This window comes from Panthera pardus, unplaced genomic scaffold (assembly GCF_024362965.1).
Source record: "Panthera pardus isolate Hobbes unplaced genomic scaffold, ASM2436296v1 HiC_scaffold_22, whole genome shotgun sequence".
Classification (NCBI taxonomy): domain Eukaryota; kingdom Metazoa; phylum Chordata; class Mammalia; order Carnivora; family Felidae; genus Panthera; species Panthera pardus.
Genome location: NW_026526788.1, coordinates 14,339,530 through 14,366,798, shown reverse-complemented (window position 1 = coordinate 14,366,798; position 27,269 = coordinate 14,339,530). Strand labels below are relative to the sequence as shown.

At 42.4% G+C, this 27,269-nt stretch overlaps 1 protein-coding gene across 5 annotated transcripts in view; it reads right to left on the bottom strand.

The window, feature by feature from the left end:
• PRKG1 (protein kinase cGMP-dependent 1) overlaps positions 1-27,269 on the bottom strand; it is a 1,256,614-nt gene that overhangs the window by 39,291 nt on the left and 1,190,054 nt on the right. For all 5 annotated transcript variants that reach the window (XM_053910263.1, XM_019430062.2, XM_019430063.2 and 2 more), the window contains one exon: positions 10,501-10,597. In XM_053910263.1, coding sequence (XP_053766238.1) covers positions 10,501-10,597 — 97 coding nt within the window. The remainder of the gene's footprint in view (positions 1-10,500; positions 10,598-27,269) is intronic.

Sequence of the window (27,269 nt, the reverse complement as noted above, 5' to 3'; positions counted from 1 at the left end):
TGCCATTTGCACAAGTGACGATCAAGAGAGGGTCTCTCTTCTCCCCATCTTTATTCTCCTTCTCGTGTTCACCTCAACCCTTCATCAAACATGTCGATAGTCCTATTTGGTTTGTACTCTGCCTTCAGACTCAACATTCAGTTCTACAGCTAATGAGAAGAAATATCAGGATATATTTATATTATTAAATTCAAATTGGTCAAAAGCCAAATTAAGACTATTTTCACAGAGGAGATAGTTTTCAAAACAGACATTTAACTTTCAGTTTAGAGGAAGATCAGGAAAAGAAAACCATACCTCCTATTTTTAATTACAACATGAACAAATGGTTGGACTATTTTATAGAAATCACTTGGAAATCAAAGAATACTTGCGATTTCTCTTATTAAGGAATTAACACTGATTCATTTGGACTAAAAAAAAATCTACCTATATTGAATCAATACTGTTTACTGAAATGTGCAATTCAAATATACCATCTTCTCAAGGGGTGCTTGGGTGGCTCAGTCGGTTAAGCATCCGACTTCGACTCAGGTCATGATCTCACAGTTCATGAGTTCGAGCCCCACATCAGGCTCTGTGCTGACAGCTCGGAGCCTGGAGCCCGCTTCAGATTCTGTGTCTCCCTCTCTCTCTGCCCCTCCTCAGCTCATGCTCTGTCTCTCAAAAATAAATAAATGTTAAAAAAAATAAAAAATATACCATTTTCTCTTGTGTATAGAACCTGCATAAAATAAACCTTATTTCATCTTGTAGTGATTACTAAAATTGATATGAGAAACTTTAAATTATTTTCCCTCATCAGGCGCACAAAAACAGACACATAGATCAATGGAATGGAACAGAGTCTAGAAACAAACCTGTGCTTATATGGCCGATTAATCTATCACAAATAAGGCAAGAATATACAATGGGGAAGAGACAGTTTTTTCAATAAATGGTGTTGGGAAAACTGGGCAACTACATGCAAAAGAATGAAAGTGGGCCACTTTCTCACACCATACACAAAAATAAATGGATTAAAGGCCTAAATGTGAGAGCAGAAACCATAAAACCCTTAAAAGTAAACATGGGCAGTAATCTCATGGACGATACCCTTAGCAAGATTTTTCTAGGTAGGTTCCTCAGGCAAGAGAAACGAAAGCAAAAATAAACTATTGGCACTACACCAAAATAAAAAGCTTCTGCACAGCGAAGGAAACCATCAACAAAACAAAAAGGCGACCTACTGAATGGGGGAAGATATTTGCAAATGACATCTCCAGTGAAGGGTTAACATCCAAAGTACATAAAGAACTTCTGCAACTCAACACCGAAAACCAAACAGTCGGATTAAAAAATAGAGAATTCAAACGTTTTTCAAAAGAAGACACACGGTGCCCAACAGACACATGAAAAGATGCCCAACATCACTCATCAGCTGGGAAAAACAAATCAAAACCACAGTGAGGTATCACCTCCCACCTGTCAGAATGGCTGGTATCACAAATGGGAAACAACAGGTGTTGGTGAGGATGTAGGGAAAAAGGAACCCTCACGCACTGTTGGTGGGAATGCAAATTGGTACAGCCACTGTGGAAAACAGTATGGCGGTCCCTCAAAAGATTAAAAACAGATATATAATGCAATAAAGAGTTCCACTACTGGGTATTTACCCAAAGTGCACAGAAACACTTCTTCAAAAAGATACATGCACCCCTATGTTTATTGTGGCATCACTTACAAGAGCCAAGATAGGGAAGCAGCCCAAGCGTTCATCGACAGAGGAATGGATAAAGAGGATGTGGTGTGTGTATAGATGCTTGCGCGTGCACACACACGCACACACGCACACACAGGAATGTTACTCAGCCATAGAAAAGAATGGGATCTTGTTATTTACTACACCATGAATGAACCTAGGGTGCATTATGCTAAATGAAATAAGTCAGAGAAAGACAAACAGCATATGATTAAACTTAAATCTAAGAATGAAAACAAGCAAACAATAGCAACACAGACTCTTAAATACAGAGAACGAACTGGCTGCCAGAGGGGAGGTGGGTAGAGAGATGAGCGAAAAAAAAATTACTTTCCCTCATCAAATTATCAAATATTTTCTCTCCCCAACCAATATTTCATATCTGTGCCTAATCTCACGCATATGTATTGAGTAATGCTGCAAGTTTTCAAACTTGCCTACACGTTTCTAAATTGATCACTAAAATATGTCACATAATTCAACTTACTCTAATACTTAAAGCACACTTATAACCTCAAATTTCACATAGATGGAGCTGAAACTCACGAGTTGACACTTCAATTTCTTTCCTTTATTGACTCTGTGAAGCTTTAAAATGAGTGGATATGAAACAGAATCACATATTGCAAAATTCAACTCTCTGAGATGTGATCAGCGTAATTCATGAAAATGTTTGTGTTCTCGTCATACTTTTGAGACACAGGGCATAAGTAATGTCATAATGTTTCTGTTACATACTGGAAGAATCTTTATCAAAAGGTTTATAATTGGATCTTCATATCTTGATAGATGTTATACTTGAACTTCACCCTTTCTGATATTAAATAAATAGGGTGACTCCTTCCTCGTTTTTACACTTGAAACTTTTCACAAGATTTTGCATAAATATAATACATTTCAAATGTAGTTAAGCCAGTTCGACATGTATTTAGTATTTTTTTGCTCATGCTAACTTAATTTACGGAAACCAGTCCCATTAAACATTTAAGCCGCTCTGTCCAAATGGAGGGAGAATTGGAGCCACGGTCACACAGCGGCTCCCTTTGGTTGAGCTTATTTTGATTCCTTTTGGGTCTTGATGGTCTCTCTGCTCTTACCATGAACTTGTAAGGCTGGCTGGCGTCAGGGGCTAAGAACCAAGCCATCCGACCCCCAGAAGCTCCTGATCTCAGAGCTCAATACTCAAGCTAGAAGGTTGTATATGTAAATGACAACGGGGGATATTAAGACGAGGGACAAGAATGAATTGGCAGTAAATTAAATGTGTACAGCTGATGAACTACACTGAAACATGCAGAATGACTATTTCCTATTTCTTCCCCACAAAACAAGATCAACCATTTCATTTTAAAGGCCTGGCTATTTTCAACATTACTAACATACACAAAGGGAGGGTTTTTCCTTCTCATGAATGGGATTCCTCTTGGAAAGTGTTGATGTGAAATTGTCAGGGACACACACTACATCTTGGCACAAAGCAAACTACCTTATTCAGAAGAGACATGATGATGTTTACTTTGGCAGTGGCCCCACCTAAAAATAGCCTGTCGAGTCACGTTATAGCGTATTCTTTTATTCACAGGTGGTAGCTGAGAGCTGAGTCTGTGTTTTATATGTTTTCAGTACTTGACCTCATGCCCAAAAAATGCCCAGTGCTTTCACATCTAACCTCCTTTCAGAACAGAACACAGCGACCCCCCCGCCCCCACTGATGGGCTACGGGCACCTCTTACCGCTTCCTTCACACACCCCCTGAGCGAGTCTGCCACTCGCTTCTGTGGCCTGTGAAGACACGTGGCCCTCTGTGTTGCAACCTTTGCCTCGAATGGCCTTTTCCCCAGCTGCTCCCTTAAAGCCAACCTAGTCCCTAAGCCCTGGCTTCAGTCTTTGTTTTCTTGTGGCCTCTTCTACGCAATCAGCTCCAAATGGTCTCCCACTTTCTGAAACACCGAGAACCTTTCTGCAGAATTTAGAAGTTAATACAATACTAAAGGATGTCATATGTTACTTTTCATACGCGTTAGTCTTTCTTTTTTATGAGAAGGGAGAAATTCCTTAAGGGCAGAAATCACTTCTGCTATTTCTCTATCCCCCTAAAAATATTTAGGGATTGTATAATAGATAAATCTTTGCTGACTGTGATGTGCCCATAAATTCACTAACTTAAAAAAAAAAATGAAAGCAAATAGATGTCACAGAAAACATAAAGGCAAGTGTGACCAAAATGTTAACTTCTGGATATACTCTCTTATCACCGATATCTTAACCCTTGGGAAGACATGCCTGCTGCCTTCTAGATTTCCATTCATCTTTCTAGAATCAAACGCAGCTTTGGAGGAGAAAGGGACATTTTAATTTACTTCAGGACCCTGATTCAAAATCCTTTTAATGAGAAATACTCATTTCTACAGATGGGATATAAAATTGGTCATTTCAAAAGATGCGTAAGCAAGTGATTCTTCGCAGTCATTGGGTGGACCGACCTGTGTCACGTCTCTTGTATCAAATATATTCTGCAGTGACAAGAGGAAGTAATGCACAACGTGACTGGCATAGCATCCACAGACAGACTTCACTACGTGTGAGAGTGCGGTCGGCCATCTTGGGAGACGCAGTATGTTGTGACTGTGCGTGTTTCCCGAATCGGATTTTCATCAGCTAGCCGAATGACTTTCTTAGAAATCACTGCTATGTATCACAATAAATCACGTGTGTCCACTTATATCCTTTTGAAGAATAAATCTACCATGAGGAGGGCCTCTTTCATAATAAACTGACTCGAGTACTGGCGAGGGAAAAGCATTAAAACGAGGCAGGCTGGAAGTTGTCAACGAGTGGAGAGTCTGCGCTCACTCGGGGTCACAGAGGGCAGGAGGGTTTCCCCAGGCATCCTCCGCACTAAATCACCGTGGCCACAAGTGGCAATGCCACCCGGCGATCCCACAGCTATTCTATTTCACTGCCGTGTGGCTTGGCAGTCAGGAAGCTTTCGAAATGTTTTCGTCCTACGTGGGGTTTCCCTTTGGAGTTAAGCTGTTCGCCTTTCGTAACGATGAAACAGAACTCTGCTGACAGAGCAATGGATTTATCGCCTAATTTCTTGCTTAATCATCCGTTCGTTTTGCCTTGGTGGACACAGCCCTCCAGGCCTGGCCTGGAGCCACGCAGCTGGCAAAAAGGCCACAAGAGTGCCACGGATCCTTATGGCCCTGTGACCTATGTGGGGCGTGGCCTGTGACTTCTGCCACATTGCCCCCTCCTGCGCTGGGTCACAGAACAGAGGAGAGGTGACCTGTGTGGTCCACTTGGCAACAGCCAGGCCCCCATTAGGCCCGGTCAGGGTTCCGTGGTTTAAGAAGGCTGCGGAGACACTGGATAGGATTCAGCGGACTGCACCTGAACTATTTCCCGTCGAGAGGTTAAGAGCTGGCCCTTTACAACCGAGAAGACAGATAAGCGCAAGAAACTTGGGGCATGTGAAGGCTCAGCGTGAGCAAGACTGGAAATCGTGTCCCGCCTCCACTCATGACCGGTACCAAAGTAAGGAGCATTCACAGTTGGTGGGGGGGTGGGGATTTGATAGACACCATTACTGGGGTCATTTGAAGACCTCAGGCTCTTTCTTATGGCTGAGAAACGTTTGTACTGTCGGGACTCGGCAGAGCAAGGGAGGAAAAAAGAGTAAAATTATTCCCTTCCCTTCTTTTCCTCTGGGTATAGCTGGGAATGATAAATAGCTATCATTAGCATATTTTAATAATAATCTAACAGCAGTAAGATCGCACCACTTACTGACCTAGGATGTGCGACGCTATGTGGGGGCATTAACTCGTTTAGTCTTTGTGACCTTGGGTGGCTCAAAGCCTACTATTATCCTCCTTTTGGAGATGGGGAAACTGAGGCTCGGAAGCTAGTGACTCCTGAGCAAATGACAGAGCATACACAGCTGCTAAAATCTGAATCCAGAAGGTCTGATTCCGGAGCTCTAGCTTTTGCTACTACGTTATAATGTCTGATTTTGTCGTCGCCATTGTTTCTGCAGAGACATTTTAACCGCTGAAGTAAGAACAGCAAAAGATTCGGAGAAGGAAGAGCCTCTGAAGGTTTGACAGAAGCAGATGTGAACAGTGGGTGATCACAGCGTCTGTTCCACATTTATGTCTATTACAGGTTCTAGAATTCAAGAAGAAATCTTTCTTCTTTTTAAAACGAAGGTGGATACGTGACAACATTGGTTCAATCGCATTGCGGTGGCCGCTGTTGGTGTGATAATTGAGAAGCCAGAAGGACAGAAAAAACCTCAAGTTAAAAACCGAATAGGTAGTTCTGGGCCGTAACAGCAGCCCTTTCACTGACTGCGGGGTCCTAGGCTCCTTCTATGCATTAATCCTGACTTCCTTCTGGTAAAAGCAGATCATGCCTCATAAAGGTAAAATTATATACTGGATGTGGGCCAATCTGAAGATCACAAAGCAGCGTTCAAACGAAAGGCTTACTTTAGTAAGGAAGTAATATTCGTTAAAAAACATCACTAATGCCAGTTTGTCGATCAACTACCCAGCAGTTGTTGCATTTTTATAAGAGTGTACTGGAAAGCTTCAGGGTCTTCATGTAGAGGCGTTAACTCTCCTGTCTTACAAATGCCACTTCCTCCAAGACGTCTTGCTCTCCCAAGCACCAACCACAGGCTGCTCCATACTTTGATTATTGGATTATTTATTCGTTTCCATGACTGTCCTTCCCAGTAAACTGAGTCCCTAGAGGCAATGGCTATTTTACTTCACACTGTGTATGTCCCAGTAGACAACCCGCTGTATAAATATGGAATAAATGATATAGACAGAAAACAATCCAAGAAGACAGAGATTACATCTTCCATGTCTGCGTCCCTCCATTTTCTCCACTTTGGGAGGCTCTGGATTGCTGCATACAAAGATTAAATATCTGTGGTTGTCCAGAGCAACCACATCAGCATGGCCGGGTTCCAAAATCCGATGTGTGCAAATCTATTCTGAAAAGCCAGCAGCCCTCTGACAAGAGGAAAAGTAGAGGAAATCAGGAACGTGACCATAGAGCAACAGGACTAATTTTCATTTGTGATTGTAAAATCATTCTCCTTGTTTTGCAGTCATGCCTGGTAAATTAAGAGGATTACCAAGGTATCTTCCAGCAGAGCTTCCTGCTTTAATGAGTAAATCATCTATAAAAAAGCAGGGTTCTTTTGCTGAAAGTACTTATAAATGGAATGTGGTCTTCTGGAAGATAAACAGGCAGCACTGAACAAATGAGAAGGCCCATTCTTCAAAATAAAAAAAAATGGTCAGAAAATGTGGTTTCTGCCAGATAACGAAAGGAAAGCAGTATGGATGGCTTCCCAAAGGTAATAGCTGTGAACGGGACACGTCTGATATTCAACTCGTTAAAATCAGTTACGCTAAAGGTATTTATGAAATAGACTTAATAGCTTTAGAGCAGAATTCTCATGCACATAAGACAGTTTCTTCAAGCTTCTGACCTCATCACTGAACAAATCCCTGAGTTTCTGTTTTGTGGCAAAATTACGTTCTCCTCTACAAACATTGGCAGTAAATTATTTAGCAATTCTCTTGCCTGAAATATCCTCCTGCATCTAAATTCACCTAAATTGATGTAAATAATAAAAATTAAGAAATGCTAAGCAGGCTCTGAAGAGCGTCACTATGCAAAATAACACAAACCTAATCCGTGTGTCAAATAAGAAAACTCCTAACTTAGTTCTGCCGGGAAATGGCGTTCAAAAACTCAAATTTAATTCTTTACACTCAACCTAAGAGTTTACATTCTTATAATCGATACCTGGGAAAATTTTTAAAAATATTATTATGAAATTAAAGTGTAATGTGGTATATTTTTTATCTTGTTATTTACCTGATCAACATCATTGCTGAACTAAGGATTGGTAGGTTCAAGATATCTACTTTATACACTTGGTACAGTACTGAGCACATACGTACGTGACATGAATCCATGTGAAGGTGCTACCGCTTACCCTTTTTGCTCTATAAGAGTGATAGAATTTTCTTGCATACGTCATTCTCAGGAGAGAGTGGAGAGTTCTATCATCACAACAGAACTGGGCTCTGCCTTCTCCTCTGAACTATGAATGGTGTGGGTGCTGTTCGAAAGATTCACTACTGTCTCCTGAGCCATGGTTCATGGTGACTGACCACACGCTAGGACAACAGTACGTGTAATTACAGCCAGAGTGTTGAGGCCAAACTCCTCAAATTCTGGCTTCACTGAATACGTGTAAAAAATGAAAGATCACAGCGAAGAATATGTTCCACACACAATAACTAGTATTACCAGGCAGGGCAGTATTACCAGGCAGGGAGTATTACCAGGCAGTGGATGGTAGGGCAACAGGGATCACCTGCACGGCCAGGCCACACTGAACAGTCAAGACAGTCTGGGTATTCAGATGCTCCTACGGTATTTTTGGGGGGAAGTGCAAAATGACACAAGATCGTCACGTCACTTCCGAGGTTAAAAACACGTGCCTCTTTTCTAATATATGTGGTTGTGCCTCGGGGCCTATTAGGGATTTATCATTTACGGGCATATCTAATGTTTTTATAAACTGGGCTCCAACTCAAATTAATTCCTGAGGTTATGGTGTTCATTAGCCTATAAACATCTGTGTAGAAGAGTAAAATGTAATCATCCAGGAGAAGAAGAAAATTAGACTGAACTACACTTGACTGTCTCTCCTGGGACACATATTGTGTGTGTGCGTGTGTGTGTGTGTGTGTGTGTGTGTGTGTACCTTCTCTAATTTTCTGGTTAGTTGTGCTTCCTCAAACATTTTTGACGGAGCTTTCTAGAGGTTTTCTACTGTCAGCTTGGCATTTAATTGTTTAGCATAAAGTGGGTTTCAGTGTCTATGAACAATTTTCAGTATTTCAAACATCCTAAGTAAACTCCTATATTTCCTAAAATATCTCATTGGTAACTTAAGGTCCCCAACTTGAAATTCTCAGACCTCCAGGAGTCCACACATTTGTAATGTAAATGTTAATGAAAACAACAATTTGTCCACGGTCTTTGAAAAAATATATTTAAGAAACTACAAGTCAGAAAATCAAACTCTAGGAATTCTGTCCTTTATAGTGCCTCATTCAGAAAGGGGTTGAGACATGCGCAGCTCAGTAAATAAACACACCAGACCATAAGCTCTTCCTGGCAGGGAGCTCTACCCCCTGACCTGTTTGTACGTCCCAACACCCCCAGTAAAATTGAACACCGGTAATAAATCTTCACTAGCTCTACGAACAGTTATATTTGGTCGCAAAATCAAAGTTCTTGAAAAAAGAAAACTAAGACCGCGTTAACTGGCAGAATTCAGAAAAACAAGTTTTCCCAGGCCCTTAATTTGTATTCCTGTAACCTAAAATCTCACTATGAATCAGCAGTCAAATCAGAAGCCGTATAACTATGGTGTCTCCAACCAGTGTTAACGGAAGCATAGCGCAAGTTCAATGAAACACATTATGGCTCCAAAGTTGTCTAATGTTTAGGTAAATACCATTTTTTCCTGCCTGTCAAAGCCAGAAATCCCAACTACGGCACAAATGGACAAACATCGGAGACAGCGCTCAGTCTACTTTGACGGAAGGGGATTTCTAGTCCCCTGATGGCAACAGGAACTGTTTACTGCACTCTACAGGGAGTTCCTAACATACTGTACTGGTTTCTGGTATCAGGGACGCCTCCATGGAGCAGGGAGGTGAAAATGAATCTGCCTCCCAAATAGGGTTTCTACCCACACAATCTTGGAATGCAGCAACTCAATCACCAGAATACATTTTTTTTCCAGTTTATGTTGTAATACATCCGTTCTTAAATGCGTATTTCAAAGGCACAACAGAGTACGCTTTCATTCGGTTCACGCCACATTCACGCAACGTGTTTAATGAATAGACTTGCACCAACGTGTCCTCATCACCCTAACACTTACCTGTATCACATGAATGGGTGTGAAATATTCAAACCGTGTTATCTAATATGATTATATAAAACACAGTCCCTATAACCTGACTAGGTGCTTGCAAATCCAGAATCACAGAATTACTACCTCATTTATGTGATTTTTAAAGTCTTAAAGCACTGGTAAAGATCTTTAATCAGATAGAAGATAAATAGAGGATAAATAGATTTGACTCATTTATTTCCTTCCTTAGTTCCGAACAGTGCTCACTCACTTAATCATGCACCCTAGCTACAATAATTAAAATGTAAATTTAAATATACATAAAGGAAATGAGACATACATACATGTGTTATATTATGTATATATCTATATATAACATATATACGTATATGTGTATATACGTATATATGTGTGTGTGTGTGTATGTACATGTGTTAGGGCACATGACTAAGTTGGTGAGCCCCGTTCAGAACTAAGGAAGTAGAGGCCAGAGAGTATCAGCTGGATAGAAAGTACTTTATGGCTCCTCGTTATGTTAACGTGTTTACCTCTCATTTCCTAGGAAGACGATTTTCTAAAGTGGATTGATGATTTCACTGCTAGTCTACATCATACACAGCTCACGGTAACTGCTGCCTACTCGGACGGACTGACATGAAAGCATATGGTCACGATTCGGGAACGATCATACTTAACGAGGAGAGAGCAGAGCAGAGAGAGATCTTAATCGAGGAGCACAGATACAGGAGGGAGAGGGGCTCTCAAGAGCACGTAAAGAAGAGTCACCTACCAGCTCCACTCGTCCGAAGCCCCCGACTCCAAGGGTGTCGATGATGTTGAAGTCAGACAGCTTCAGGTTGGCGAAGAAAGCGGCTTCGGCTTCGTATCTGGATTTTTTGATGCGAAAAAACGGAAATTTCTTAGAGGTGCAAACACGAGAACCACACACGACCGCCCCGGGATGACAGGCCTGTGGCACAGGGTTTACCTGCTCAGATTCCATCTTTGCTTTTAGAGTCTCTGTGTCCTCACCATCATATTGTTTTGGTCCCAGTGGTGCAGAATAACCAAGATTTGCACTTGTGGGTCAGAGGAGAATGAGACCAGGTACCTGGTGCCTGCCAGTCATGTGACCGATAAATCCAGTTACCAGACCAAAGTCACATCGCAGTGCTTTCCTGCGCGTCTTCCTGTGAGCACGGATGGCTGGGGCGGTTCTTTTTTGGTTTTGCTTGGGGATTTGTGGTTTTGCTGGGTTTGGTTTTGGCCGTCCCGCTGGGGGACGGCAGTTTCTCATTAGTCGCCCTTATCCACAGGCTGCCAGTGGCTCCTGTTAGTATCCACTGAAAGCGGCAAGATCACCGAGGTCCCTGGAGCGACATCACAGCCGGGGTTTATGAAAACAGATCCGAAAAGCTGAGGACGGGGGTGCGAATGTCCGAAACGGAGGGTTTCGGAAGCCCATTCACATTCCTAAAAAGTGTCCTCCTCCGTTTATGTGTACCCACGGCTTCTGAGCCGGGAGTCCCAGTGTCTTTATCTTTGCCAGCTCCTTATACGAGAGGAGAAGCGAGGGCTGTGCTCCCAAAGTCTAACTGTGCCCCGTGCCGATCCGACCCATGCGAGTGGCCAGGATAGGCTTCCCCTGACGAGACGCTCAAAATATTTTCTTGTCAAAGGCCCTACTATTTTTAGAAAGGGCAGGAAGGCATAACAGTCATGTCACTAATGTCTCACTGATGTCAGGTCAGGGAGTGATACAGCTGTCTCAGTAATCAAGTATTTGCACAGCTATGCGTAACCCGTGACCTTCGGCCAGGCGGTCCCTGGCTCGGTCCACGCTATAAATAGACATGATGATATACCTTTGAGACGGTGACACGGGCACTGCTCATTTCTGTCAGGTTTTGGACACAGCCACCCGAAGGCGTATTTGGCATTAAGCCGTGTAACACTTTAGCTCCTCCCTTGTAATCGAACACACATTAGACTCTCCACTTGGGAGGAAGGTGAAGTTTCTAGGTGACATTTTAACGTTCTCCAATCTACCACCACAGTCCCAGATTCGAACAATTCTTGACAGACTCTCGAGACAACCTGGTTTCATGACTGGCTGGTTACATGAACTCAGCTCCCTCTAATAAACCCCTATAGACGAGGCAGCTGGCCAATCCTGAGGGCATCTGTAGACTTCTCTCATTATCGACACAACCAGGAGATTAGCTTCTCAGTTCAGGAGGTGGTTTACTAGAATGGACATAAGCAGCAAATGGGCATTTCTAGCATTCCAACGGGCCCACTACTTCTGGAAAATTAAAACTCCATCCCATTTAAAGGGCAGAGTTCACTTCAACAGGTGCTTTCCAAGGACATCTGTTGGGATCAGACCCTGTGACAGTTTCTATGTGGTCAAGCATTTCCTGGCAGGCCAGATAGTCAGATTCTTAAAGAGACTGTTTTTGAATAATATCCTATGTGCCTGCTGGATTGAGAAACTCAGATATGAAGAGGGTAAACTCAGGCTATTTTGATAACATTTTATATATTTACAGTGTGGTGTTCTCACAGCTCCTGAAGATACTTTTGGACTCTTACACTTGGGCTCCGTAAAGTTAGGCTGGTGACACATCTACACATGTGACCTTCAGCCCTTTGTTGGAACCTCCTGGGCATCTATCAGGAACCATTTCATCTGAGTCCCACCACACACCGAGTGATTCTGAAATCTTTGCAAACAGGACCCAAATATCTGTATTTTTTTAAAGCTCCCTCAGCGATTCTGATTCACAGCAAGGGTAGAGGGCTATATAGGTCCAACCGAGAAGCCTCAGGAACTGCAGAAACCATAGAAACATTTTGGGGTGGGTTAAAGTGGTCCTGGGACATCAGTGGCTGCCTGATGAGTCTCAGGGGGATGTGTTCATGCCAAGAGTGTTGGGGCCTCTCACAACGTGGTCTGGCCTCCTGCCCTTGGATCCTAGACCCTTTGAAATGACACTAGTTCTGTAATGGCTAACACAGCTTGAAAAAAAAAAAGGCAATGTTGCTAAAACACACACACACACACACACACACACACACACACACACACACACACACACGGAGACTGCAGAAGTCATAAGGTGGCTATTTTGTGTTGAAATTTCTACAGCAAAATCCTCTTGACTTTATGCTTACTATTTGATTAATTACAGATGGTATTTTCATTAATGGGATGGACGAATTACATCTCATGTTAAATGGTAGATATTTTCTCTGTAGCCATCACAATCCACTTAAACATACACTGTTCCACACACTGTAAGCACAATTACCATTACATAAAATATTTCATGTTTTAATGAAAAGAGATTGGTAACACTGTCACTGTCATCATACTTTGTTCACCTTTGCTAATTACTTTGCCAATACTGCTTGCTGACTTGTTAAAATACCACCTAGTAGGGTGATTTTATCTGGTGGTTGGTGAGATACATTTTGAGGGGCCTTTGGATAATATACTCCTGATGTTCTATTCCATTCTATTCATGCCAGGTTCTGATTCTCAGGGAGGCCAAACAAAGTGGGAATGCTATCACAGTGTTTTTTTTTTTTCTTTCCCACCAAGGGAATATTAGTTGCTTAATATTCTATATGTATTTATTTTTCATTCAGATTACTCTTTATGGACAAGAGTTACATCTTCATCACAGAGACCCTGTCTACTTTTCTTTTTTGAATAACTTTTTAGATTAATAACTTCTTTTTTAATGTGGAAATCACCACTAGAAGGAACCCGTATAAGAAAAACTACAGATGACTTAGCTTCTTCAGGCAACCCCTCTTGCTCATAACTTGGAGAGACATTTTCTTTCTTTCTTTCTTTTTACTCAGAGATTATTTGAAGATAATTTGAATCCATCGATTCTGTTTTGCTTGTTAATGAGTTGGTAAAAGTTTGAGTGGGAAAGGAGACTAAATAAATTGGTTAAATCAATGGTTGTTGTTCTATTAACTAAACTTCTTTTGCCTGAAGGAAGTCGGTGTAGAACCCAAGTTCTTAATGGGATACAGGTCCAAGGAACAAGGCCCAGCTTTGTGCAGTTCATTTTTTTTTTAATCATTAAAAAAAATTTTTTTTTAAAAATCTTTATTTCTGAGACAGAGAGAGAGACAGAGCAGGAGTGGGGAAGGGGCAGAGAGAGAGGGAGACACTGAATCTGAAGTAGGCTCCAGGCTCCTAGCTGTCAGCACAGAGCCCGACGTGGGGCTCGAACTCACAAACTGTGAGATCATGACCTGAGCTGAAGTCAGTCGCTCAACCGACTGAGCCACCCAGGCACCCCTGTGCAAGTCTAAAATTCATCTGTGCCATAGTGCTTATGAAAGGGACAACAGCCAGATGCTAGGGGGAAATTCATATCAGTAAGACACAACTCCATGTGTAGTTGCTTAAAATCTACAAAGGTGTACAAAGTCTCTTTTCTAATGGTTCTCAACTCAGGTTGAGATACTAATTTTTCAAAAGGATATTGTTAGTATTATTTTAGTATGGGCTGAAATCTATGGGTTCTCTTCTCAGAAAAGTGCAAATAGCGACATGTCTTTTTTTGCATGTGTCAGGGAGCTTACAAAACCCTACAACACAAAAATAACTATACAATGAATTGTATACACAATAAGTTGTGTTGGGTGAAGGAGAAAGAGATAACATATCATTTCTCAAACAGTCCTGACCATGTTATTTAGCTGGGGCTCTGGGTGATTAGAATTCACAACTGCTAATCTGTACAGGGTACTCTTTAAATGGTGAAATACTAAACTTTTTCTTAAAAAAAAGAACTGATAACGAGGGACACAGTTGCCTACATGTTCACCTCTTCTTTTCATTTCTACCTATACACCAAGAAGTTCCAAAAGCAATGAAAATGTAAAGCAGCAGGTGTAAAAATGATGAGACCAAGGCACAGAAGCACAGTCTAGAAACAGAACGGTCCGAGAAGAATCTCAACCTCTCTCTCTATATATAAAGCTACATACCTTTATGATATTATGCTCACTTTCCTTAGGAAATAGACAATAACCATCCTCATTTCTCCATCTCTTCTGGTATTACCAGCTTCCACAAAGCCATGGAGTAAGAATCCAGTGTCCCCCATCATTTACCACATTTGTTTTTCCATCGTTGCCTTATATTCATGAATCAATCCTGTCATCACCTCAAAATAACAGAATTGGGTTCTACACCTTATGACTGACTATCGTTATGAAGAAGTAAATCAATCTCCCTCCTTCTCTCCTCTCTCTCTCTCTCTCTCTCTCTCTCTCTTTCTCTCGGAAACCACGTGTGAGGATTCTACCCAGTACAAAAATGTATGGAATTTAAAATTTTGTCAGCATCTTGTCATTAGAACAACAGTAATAGCTCAGCATTATTTTACAAAGCAGACAATACTATGTGCATTTTTAAAGTAAGCCTCTAGGATTCAAAGGAACGTAACAATAGTTCTGGATGGGTTACAAAAGCCAGTAGTTAAGAGCCTGCAGAACAAAAGGCTAATGTGGCCCTCTCTGCCTTAGCTCCACTCATCTATAACCCACATTGCTTCAGAAGTCTGCTCTAAGAGTCTCCAAGAAAAAACAAAGAAAGTCTTAGTATCTTCGAATCCACATGCAAATTAGTTACCAAGGCTTTGCCTGAGCTCAACCACTATTGGGTATATTTTGTTTCTTGTTGAGTTTCATTTTCTTACATCTTGGGAAATCTATAAAAATGAAATGTTTCAGTAAACACCCAGACTCTCACCTAGGACTACGTTTCTCATTCCATAACTTCACTAGGTAAGATGAGATTCAATCAGACAGTGTCTACTTCGGCCTTAAAAATAACAGGAGAGCATCCTGGCATACCGACAAAAGTTAATGACTTGTGGTTCCAGCTCTGCCAATGACTTTGTACTTCCAAGACCTGATTTCTTCAACATTTAGGCCTTTTTAGGAGTATCAACCAATATACACTTAATAAGAGTGAATTTTATAGTGTGTCCGAATCTTTACTTAAATGTCCAGATAAACGCCTAGGAATCCTTTTTAAAAAAGATTTATGTGACCCAAGAGCATTGCAATCTATAAATACCTACAGAAATAATTAAAACCCTTTTCAAGAAGGTTTCAGATAAGAGAAGAACTTTCAGAAAGCGAGCCTTAAGCACAAAAGTATACCTGGTCTGTGATATAACCAAGATATGATGCTGGTCGTCTACTCAATAAACACTTAATTTGGTGTGCAGAATTTATGCAGAAATAGTTCCTGATTTCAGAAAGCTTGGTTCACTGAGTAATTTATAGGTCTGATAAAATAAATAGAAATTCAGCCAGAAAAGTCACTTTATAGAGAGAAAGTGGAATTGGAAACTGGACGAACAACATCGCACATTTAAATTTTTTTTTAACGTTTATTTATTTTTGAGACAGAGAGAGACAGACCATGAACAGGGGAGGGGCAGAGAGAGAGGGAGACACAGAATCTGAAACAGGCTCCAGGCTCTGAGCGGTCAGCACAGAGCCCGACGCGGGGCTCGAACTCACGGACTGTGAGATCACGACCTGAGCCGAAGTCGGATGTTTAACTGACCGAGCCACCCAGGCGCCCCGTACATTGCACATTTAAAATAAACGTGGTTTGAGCTGGTACTATAGTGCTATATTTGTATATGTAAAAACAGTTAGTAGGTACCTGTCCTTATTCCCCTGATTCTCCAATGTTTGGAGTTAAATAAGCTTAGCCACCCAAATAAAAAATGAATAGTCTTTCTTAAATCTGTAATCAAGCCATCAATCATCTCTTATTAATTCAACTCTTTATTAAAAGTCTCCTTGATAAACTAAACTTTAAAAATGGAAAATGTATTCCAATAATAAATATATATTGCCATGTTTTGACTTCATTAGGAAACAGACTGGGCCATTTTATAGCTTCAGGTTTGAACAGGGAGTTATTTCTTGTTGCAAGAATCGTTTTTCAAATAACCATTTTACAAGAATCCCTGTCAACATAAGAAACCCTATTCCCAAAATTCTAAACAAAAGGGGTGTTTTCTCATGCATGTGGCCGTAAGGCACGTAGGTAAGGTGGCCGGTAGAGTCAGTATTCCGTCAGCGGTAGAGGCCAAAACTTAAAAGAACTAAAAAGTTTAAAAGTAATTTAATGAATATCAAGTATTTCATTATGTCAATTTTCTCCAGAAAGTGTAATCTCGTCTTCAGGGAATCCGAGATACCATTAGTTTGCTCTCTAGATTTCAAAAATTGTGGTTTTCAGGAACACAGACTTTTTTTTTCTTTGAGTACTCTGGTCCTTAAATAGTTCCACTTATTTTTCAAACACATTTCCTTGAGGAGATACAGCCAACAGGAATACACAGGAAAATTGCATTTCTCATATCTGCTGCATAATAAGAATGATAGTAATGCAAATAGTCTCTATTGAGGCTTTCTTGCAAGGACTCTAAATTTCTCTCATTTAATTTATCCTCCTCGATTCTCTGTGGAGATGGGATAACAAATATTTTTTACTTCTATTTGCCAGGGGGTGGACCAGTGGTTGATAAGTGGTTGGTTTCAGTAATTAAACAGCAGAAGTAGGGCTAGAAGCCTTGTGAGAGTCTCACATCAAGGCGTATTTATACCTGCTCCAAAAAACTGAAATGCCTTTTAAACAAGATAATAGAGAATCGCCCAACCTTACAGATACTTTTATCTCAGAGTTTGACGATACTATCGTGGTTCAAAATCTGGATCAACGCTATTGGGAGCTCACCTAACCCAACCTCTGCCTTTTTAAAAACTAAAAAACAAACTAAGCCCACAGACGCTAAGTGACTTAGCCAAGGTCACAAAGACTCAGGCATACGGGCCAGGTGTTTGGACTTGTTGTCTTTTTACAATCTGATTCTGTGTCTGCAGTTTTCGTAATATTCTGATATTGGAAAAACAAAGGCAAACATAAAACTTGAAGTATATTTAAATAATATGGTATTTTATTACACATTTGCATCCAGAGTGTGACTCGTGTAGTTAAGCTCTTATGCCTTCTGCCTACGATGTGGCAATGCAAGGATGAGCCCCAGTTAAATAAAAGGATCCAGAGTAAGTGAATGTTAATGCCTAAAAGATAATTTTTTAAACATTCAAACATCGGAGTAGTATTTGCCAAAGATGAATGAGGATATGCTACCCACTGTTGGCTCGAAATGTGCTGGCCAATAAGGATTTTTAGTTAAAGCGAAATCGTTTTCACATAGTCTGAGATGAATTTTCTTTTTCTAAAATAAAGACCTAAATAAATATATATTGCCATGAAAAAAATGGGAAGAAGGGAATTGATTTTTCCGCCAGTGCTGTTTCTCTACAACAGAAAGTTAATTATCATATCCATGATTACTATTTTGCTTTAGAAAATACAGATGATCGCAAACAAAGGCAGGCACGCAATCCCAGCTTTATTTGTGCCAGAATAGGTATTTCCTTCCTGTAAATGGACGGCCATCAGGGGCTAGTTGTTTGTGGAAGTTCTCTCTCATCTCAGTGCAAAGTGATTTCCTCCTGCTCTCCTACAACCACAGGTTAGAATCTCTGCCCCAGTCTTTTGTTTCTGACTGTAGACCAGGGTGGTCCAGGTGGCACATCACAGCTTCCCAAGGTGGGGAGGTGAGGTGCAGGGGAAACAAAATCGGCAAAGATGACCACCCCTCCTGCCTCTCTCTTCCAGTAACTCAGGCCTCTGGGAAGTACCCTCATCCCTCATCCTGTTGCCCCCTGAGAAAATGCCCAGTATGACAGAATGCATCCCATCTACCTGGGGACTCTGTTTGCCATGGCCTACGGTTCTGAGCAAAAGACAGCCCAAGATTTCCCCCGAAATAGAAAAATCTCTTTTCTACCCCAAGACTTTTCTTATAGGTCATGCTCAATATATGGGTGAAAATATCGACAGAAATAAGGGGGAGTTTGATCTTAACCTTAAAATCAATCTCCATCATAATCTTAAAGCAATCAGTGGGAAGATTCAGCTGGGCACAGAAGGATTAGGGATCAAATAAACACCAGGGGGCAGATTTTACTTCTGAACTCAGAACCTTTGCTGTGTACTCCCATTCATATGTTTCCCTTGGTCCCTGAAGGATTCTGTGTGAACTTAAGGGACAGGGGCCACATGGTCATGATCACAGTGGGCCAAAGAATGTAAAGACAGTAAAATGCAGTGTGTGGCAGGAAGACTGCCACCGATGCCACCCTCCCAAGGTTCCAGGGATACAATAAAGGAAGTGGCCAGGGATCGGTCGGGCACTACCTTGAGCAAGACTGTCTCTTTTCGGCAAAACGAAGGGTTTGCACTAGACAGGTCTATGAGGCTCACTTGCAGCTTGATGGTTCTGGAATCCCAAATGTCTGAGATGGACACTTTGCAGAAAGCCCAGGTATCCATGGCTTCCCTTTACCTCCTTTGGGGTCCTCTTCCCCAGCCCACCTCCAATCCCTATCTCCCGAAGCTCCTATTTCAGGAAATACTACCAGAGCCTTTCATTTAAGGGCGTCTTGCTCTCAGCTTCTGGTTATGCAAACGGCGCAAACAGGAGACCCCCAATGCACCTCCGAGATAGCAGACAGCAAAGGTACGTCTCCATGTCCAAAACAGAACTACGAATGCATTGCACCATGGACTGTAATAAACCTAAGGCTCCCTCCCACCCAGGATTCATATCAGAATTATGGCTGAGTTAAAAACAGAGTTGATAAAATCTTGGGATATGGAGCCAGGCAACAATATTTTAAAATAAATTTTATAGGTAAGTCTATACAGGGGCGCCGGGGTGGCTCAGTCGGTTAAGCGGCCGACTTCGGCTCAGGTCATGATCTCACGTTTCGTGGGTTCGAGCTCAGAGCCCGGAGCCTGCTTTAGATTCTGTGTGTGTGCTCTCTCACTGCCCCGCCCCCGCTCGCACTCTTTCTCTCCCAAAAATAAACAAACGTTAAAAAAAATGTATAGGTAAGTCTACAGAGATGTTAATTACCAAGGTGATGATCATATGGAGACAGGAACAAGCCCCAAGTGAAAACCACTGCGTACCTGGGCCACTTTCCGTGGGCTGTTACTGTTCAGCCCCTTCTCTCCCACGGCCGACCCAGGATGCAGCCACGGTTTGGCCCCATACAGGAGCTCGGGGACTATAAAACCGAGGACCTGGCTCCAGAAAGCACCAATGAGCTAGAGTTGTCTGCCAATATCAACCAATCAGAGCAAGGCCCTTCCAACCAATCAGGATGGAGCATTTTTCCGCCTTTCCCTCATTAGCATGCTGGACCTGAGTAGGTCCCTACCCGAGTGCCAACTTCCTCTCTATGAGCAGGGCGTCTTAACCTTCGCCATCGGTGCCGCGCCTCCCTTCCACTTGAGCGGGAACCCCCAAGAAACCTTGCCTGTGCCTTTGATTTTTAGTCCTGCCTCATTTCTCTGTTGCGCGGCCCAGGAGTTACCAACTCTGGTCACAACACGAAAGTTTTAAGGAACTTGTAGTGTCAACTTTATACGCGTGTGGTGGACACCTGTCACATCGTATACGGATATCACGGGAACGCGTCCCAAGTTCTAAATAGTCTCTAATGATCTTTGAGAATGCATACGATATTTTCTCATGATTTGGCTGGCATTCTGAGTTTTTCTGGAGGAAGTGAAGTGTGATATCAAGGAGACATGCTATTGATAGGACTTATCGCTGATGACGCAAACCTCGATCGGCTGGCTCAGACGGGCATTCTGTACTTGCTTAACACGGCACGTCATTAGAGGAACCCACAAATGCAAAATGAGCTGGGTCAGCGAGCTCCATCATTCTTACCTTAGAAATGTGTCCCCCTTAAGATCGGGCAAGTTCATAAAGGCATCACACATTTCCACACTACCAAGCTTTCTGCACAATCATGCAAAAGGGTCACAATACAATACACTGCTTAGGATTTGCACCTGTAGCTACAATAGTAGAAACTGGTGCTTTCCCACACATTTAAAAAAAAAATTTTTTTTTAACGTTTATTTATTTTTGAGACAGAGAGAGACAGAGCATGAACGGGGGAGGGGCAGAGAGGGAGACACAGAATCCGAAGCAGGCTCCAGGCTCTGAGAAGTCAGCACAGAGCTCCAGGCTCTGAGAAGTCAGCACAGAGCCCGACGCGGGGCTCGAACTCACGGACTGTGAGATCGTGACCTGAGCTGAAGTCGGACGCTTAACCGACTGAGCCACCCAGGCGCCCCATTTTCCCACACATTTTTACACAAATCACAGGAGTGGAGAGAGAATGGTAATGAGGGAAGAACTCAAGACCCTCAAATGCCTGCTTCTTTTCTTATCTACAACGATAGCAAATTAATACCATAATTGTTTCTCTGAGTACACATTGCCTTTCTCGCAGAAGTTCAGAACTAATTTGCCCTCACGTTTCATTTCGGTTGGACCGCCGATTGAAATAAATACTGTTATGCCACTTCAGCTGACCTTCACTTCGGGGCTAACACATACTGGTAATTTTTCTGCGCTTGTAACAATGGTTTTTAAAAGAGGACTATGGACTAAGAGGCTGCAGAGATGAGTGATTCCATTAGAATATTAAGTGAATTCTCCCCAAATTAGGTTACGAGTACTTTTTTCTGTGTACGTATAATAGAAATGATGCATTTATCTTACCGCTTCATAAACCTCCTGACCCTAGGCGTGAATAAGGCCTACTGAATAGCACTAAGTCCTTTTCTCCCTTTTCAAATGACTGATAAATAATAAGGATAAAATGCAGAAAATTGGGAGGGGCATTCAGACCTATTATGGTTATTCTTTGTATTATGTAACAGCTAGAGAACGTGTTTTTTTTTTTTCCCCCATGTGTGGCCTCCTTTTCTTTACAGATTTTCCATGGACAGGGATGACCTTTTGTGTCCATCCTATTCTCAATTCTCTTTCTGTGACCTCCCTTTCCTCATCCAAGTTATTAACTTTCAGCGGTTCCTAACCACCAGGGTTACATGGCCTTGGTGGATTAATCTGGGTTTGCAAGAGCTTGTGCAATAGAACACAAGCGGTTTGTGATGACGGCACCGTCTCGACTTGTTGCTGCTCTCTACCAGGCATGTGGTGGGGACGCTGGAGGTCCATCCGATGCTTTCAGAGAACGCACAGCACCTGACTGGGTTCTCAGTGGGATTTACGCTCCTCTGGCTTTGCAGACATAACATAACTGCAGAGAGAGGGCACAAAACCTTTCTTCGGCCCCTTCGGGAGAGGCAAGTGCTGAACTGGGGAGAGGAGATCCTCAGAAACTTGTCCTATGTCTTGGCACCTGTGTCCACTGAAGTGACCTGGAAGGCAGTCAGGGGACCCAATGAGGCAGGGCTGCAGGAGGGGGCTATCTTTCCAGATGAGAAACTGAAGGAGTTACATATCTATTCATGTCTGTAACACTTTTGCATTATTTGGCCAGGCATAGGAAAAAGACAACAAGACCTCACTGCAAATATATAAAATATAGGGCGCTGGGTGGTTTGGTTGGTTACATATCTGACTTCAGCTGGGTCACGATCTCACAGTTTGTGAGTTTGAGTCCTGCATCGGGCTCTCTGCTGTCAGCATAGAGCCTGTTTCCAACCCTCTGTCTTCCTCTCTCTCTCTCTCTCTCTCCCTGCCTCTCTCCCACTCTCTCTCTCTCTCTCTCTCTCAAAATAAATAAATAAAACATTAAGAAATATATATAAAATATGAAGTAAAATAAAGTTGAGGAAATCATATTATTTTTAACAGCGATTATTTTTACTGAACTACAAAGGATATTTCTTTTTCAGGTTTATTTGTTTATTTTTGAGAGACAGAGAGAGAGCAAGCAGGGGAGGGGCAGAGAGAGAGAGGGAGAGAGACAGAATCCCAAGCAGGTCCCACACCGTCAACACAGAGCCCGACACCGGGCTCAATCTCTCGAACTGTAAGATCATGACCTGAGATGAAACCAAGAGTCAGATGCTTAACTGACGGGGCCAGCCAGGCGCCCCTAGAAAGGATATTTCAACAGGAATGGAATTGTACTATGGTACTATTTGCACAAAGATGCCACCTAAGAAACCTAATAGGAACTAGGTGATAGATAGTCACTCTGTGGAGTTTTGGGTTTTAAAAAGCAGATACGTTGACATTCTGGTGCCCAGACACCCACTGCTACACTGATAACCGTTTCAGAAACAAGATTCCCACAGGCCTTTCTTGCTGCAGTGGGCAGAACCAAAGTGCCACACAGACCACGGGATGCCCCCGACTGCAACTTGGATTACTCAGCTTGCCCAAAGTGGACTGTGTTTTTAATTTCGGAATTGTAGTCCGGCCTATGCGTGAAGCTGGGGAAAGGCTAAGATCGGCGGTTCTTGGAAGATCCGAGATCTGAAATAGTTTCATCAGCCTGACTGTTAAAGTCTAGAGTGTTGCTTGCTAATTGGAAAGCAACGATGTAAAAAGAAAAAATGAACAGAATTAGGAATTATTCCAGCTGCGGGTCTCAGGCTGATAACATCACGGTTGCAGGCCTTATCATGTCTGTCTAGAATACGTTTATATACAGCAAGTGGGATTCTATTACCGTCTGTTCTTACTACAACGGTTTAGAGTATTGCTAGGCAATTTGTTTGGAGAGCCATTTCTTAGGTGACAGAACACACGACGTGTGTTACCTAGCACCACGGTGGGTCAAGAATCTTCTGGCAAGCAAAAGATTCTTCAGCCGTTGAAGTTTTAGGGAAAGTAGGCTAAGCGGGTAATTCTCGACATCAGGGATCTCTGTGGAACATACTGGTAAGGAAGGCTAGTTCTTTACTAGTGATGTCCCAATCATCTAGCCCCACCTAGGGATGGAGTGTTCCATGGAGAAGCACATCGTGCATATTATTCAAGTTTATCCTTTCTGATTACCATATGGATCTCTCACCCCATTAGAGACAAAGCTTACTAGGGAATCACTATTGCTAGAATGGATTACCTTCTTCCAAATCATTTAAAGCATAATTTGTTGAACATAGTACAGGGTTCACAGGATGATCCCAGGCCATCATTCTGAATAATCAATGACCGTGCCGCTAGCTGTACTTAACATGACCTCAATAACACTTCTGTCATATAATACTCGTTATTAGTTGCTCAGGTTTTAAGTAGTATCTCTCGATAGAGTCAGGGAGACAGTCTTACCTCCCATTTCTGGCCCAGTTACACTTACTCTCTGTCGCTAAAAGCCAGATAGCCAAACTGGCTAGAATTGTGCCCATAATAGTCTATAATATATCGATGCCATCAGTGAGTTCCTAAGGAGGCAATAATACAAAATAACTAAAACATAGTCTCTGGAGCCAGTCTGCCTTGATCAAATCCTAGCTCTCCTATGCACTGGCTACATGAGTTGGAACCAGCTTCAGGATCCCTCTGTGCCCCAGCTTTGACTGTTTAATGGCTACGCTGGCCAAACTAACTCCACTAGGCTAGGGTAAATAATAAATGAGATAATTCCTGTGAGATAGAATAGTAAGCAATCAATAACAGTAAGATGATCTGTACCTTTCATGTGTTTTTACTGGGTGCCTACTTTTCGTAATTACTAACTGCCCGATTTTCCCATCTATCGATGTTTGCGTCTCTAAGTTGCTGTTTTTCCCCTCAGCTAGGATCTGGATTAAGTAGAGTTGTGTGTCCAGCGAACCAGAGATAAATGGGATGTTCCTATATAGGGATAACATTAATTTAGAAACAGAGGAATATGCAAATACGCCATGAAGTTGATGTTGTGTTCCTTTCCCTAATTTTCAACTCCTTCATCCAAAATACTCTAATTGGTGGTTTATGGTGCTCCCAGAAGACCCTGGTAACGCTTTGCATGGCTGCTCCAAAATGCAGTGTGTGCTGTTTTCATGTTTGAATTTCGGAACCATCTTGGACATAATCCGGTGCTATCAAGTGATGGGGGATGTGGTGCATGAAGCATGAGATTTCTGCAGTCCATCCTATGACCCCTGTAAAAAGGGGAGTATGTGAGGGTCTCCTTTTGAAACTGAAATTTAATAAGCTTTTAATTCTACCAGGTGTTACTCTTAGAGAGTGTGGAACTCGTGAGCTGTCACACGGACAAAAGAAAAGCAAAACATCGTCACGTGGCTTCAGCCACTATTCCCTGAGCTTGTGGGAGACAGACGATACGTCACCGTGCTCTTAGCCACAGTCAGGCAATAGATACAGAGTCACACAAGGACCATCATAACCCCGAGCCTGGAAATGCCTGAAACAGAGTCTCGAGAGGCATTCACGGAAAAGTCTGAGGGTGTCCTCTCGGAGGATGGTTTGTTGCCAAAATCAGAATTGCCTAAAAGCTGCTCAGTGACCCAATCCTGCAAGCAGACCCCTCTCCCGTTTTCATGGGGCTTACTCCGTATGAGTCACTTCCTTCAAGCCACACTGAGGGCAGTTCATTAGGAAATAGGACAAAGACGTGGCCACGTCCCAAAGGAACAGAGGACCTCACTGGTTCCTTCAGGAACACGTAGGCAACGCTAGGCACTGCAGATTCCTCATTCCGGACCAGAGACTTCTAAGTGTGTCTTTAGTAGGGGCAGCTAAATTTCAAATCATTCACTTTCTTGCCTTTGGCAAATAATTATAAACACTCCTTTGATAAAGACCTTACGAGATTTATAATGTCTTTATCCTACTGAGTAACGTTTATGAGGGGAACATTCCCAGAGGTGAGTTGTGAAGATAAAATAAAAAAGAAGAGAGGGAAAATTCCTCTTTATCGCTTCACTGACAAATAACAACAGATGAAAAAAATAGCACGCGGATGCATTTTCTTTTTTAGAAAACAGCATATTTGCAGGACTTCATCATGTCATACGAATCTATGGGCTATACCGTTAACATATAGGGCAGTTACAATCACATGGGGAGGTCTTAGGTCAGTGGGAGAAATACGGGTCCGTGGCTAATGTTTTTTGAGATGAAACTGGCACAACACGGCTTTGGAACCCACTCGGTGCTAGCTCCCTGGGCTGGCAAACCTAACGGAGGGTCCGGTCCCGCCCCGTGCTGCTGATGTAAGGACCTGGTCTACACTGCACAAATGCTGACTAGGGTCCACAGCCTTCTAGACACGGACACTCAGGGACAAGCTAAGACAGGGAAAGAAAGGCACTGTCACTGCACGTTCCTATTGTCATTCTGTGTCTGCCACGGTCGAGCCCCTCCCTATGCCCTGTCCTGGCATCTCAGGCCATACAGGGGACACTCTTGCCAGCTGCACTGCCCAGCAGGAAACAAGCAGAAGAACTTACAAGGTAAGCCCATCATTCTCAAGCTCGATTTGATCTTTTTTTTGAGCAGCATTTGCCTGGCTGAGACAAACGGACAGAAGTACGGCTTCTGAGTCAAAAGACATCCCCACCTTGTTTAAGAGCAAGACTCCCCTTTTCTTTAGCTCAGGTTCCCTCCTTCCAGACAAAGTTCTCCTGGGATCAGTGGTGCAGTGGCTTAAATTCCTGGTTTAGCTGCTATCTCTTCACGTCTCTTACTGTTGAAAACCCAAATCCAAATCTGAAAGTAATTTTTATTTGGATTTTGATTGGATTTCGAAAGAAAGTAGATTGTTTTTGGATTTTAAACTCAGTGAATGAAAGTGAGAGTGCATTATGGCCCCGAGGATCAATTGAGAGCCACCATCACATGACAAAAGAGAGATTTTCTTGTTATCAGGAAAATGTCATGGGGATTAGGACTTCAACAGAACTTCAACTGAATTTGAACTTCAAATTCAAAATTCACTTGCCTTTAAAGAATTCCAAATCCGGAGCAATTATAAAACACCTGCTTTAGATTTTTCTAACAGAAAGTGAACATGTGAGTTTTGTGGCAAAAACAGGACACGGAAGCTATGGCAAGGCTGACTTCCTCTGGAAAGGGAGGGATGTCTGAAATTAGAAACATAAAGTTAAGAAGTAATATGACAATCGTCATTGGGCTCATTGCTTGCGAGACAATCTTTCACTCGCTACCCACAGGAAAACAATCAATAATGTAACCGGCACGTGCAGTGTGCTACATCACCAAGAAGGGAAGGGGGTGTGGGGGACACCTCTGGGTCACCTCGTCACCTGCCAGGTCAGCACCGCATGCTTTGTGGCCTCTGCACGACAGATTTCTGTCACTTATGTCTTTAGATATTGCTAAACGTACGGAGCTCCTTCTTGGGAGAAAAAGTCTTCCATTCGTACCCCGCATGTACCATTTCTGAACTGAATATACTGTATGCTTTGTACGAAATGCATTCCCTCAAGGGAAAAACCAAGACTCTTAGATGCTACTGTCACCACGACATGTTTGTTAGGTAACCAATAGTTCCCTGTCAGTATTACTCGTGAGACTTCTGTCTACCTTCACAGGAATTCCCAGTCAGCCTCAAGTTCGACTGTGCCTGCCTCGCTGACCCGATTCGTAAGAGTTTCCCCCCATAGATTGTGAC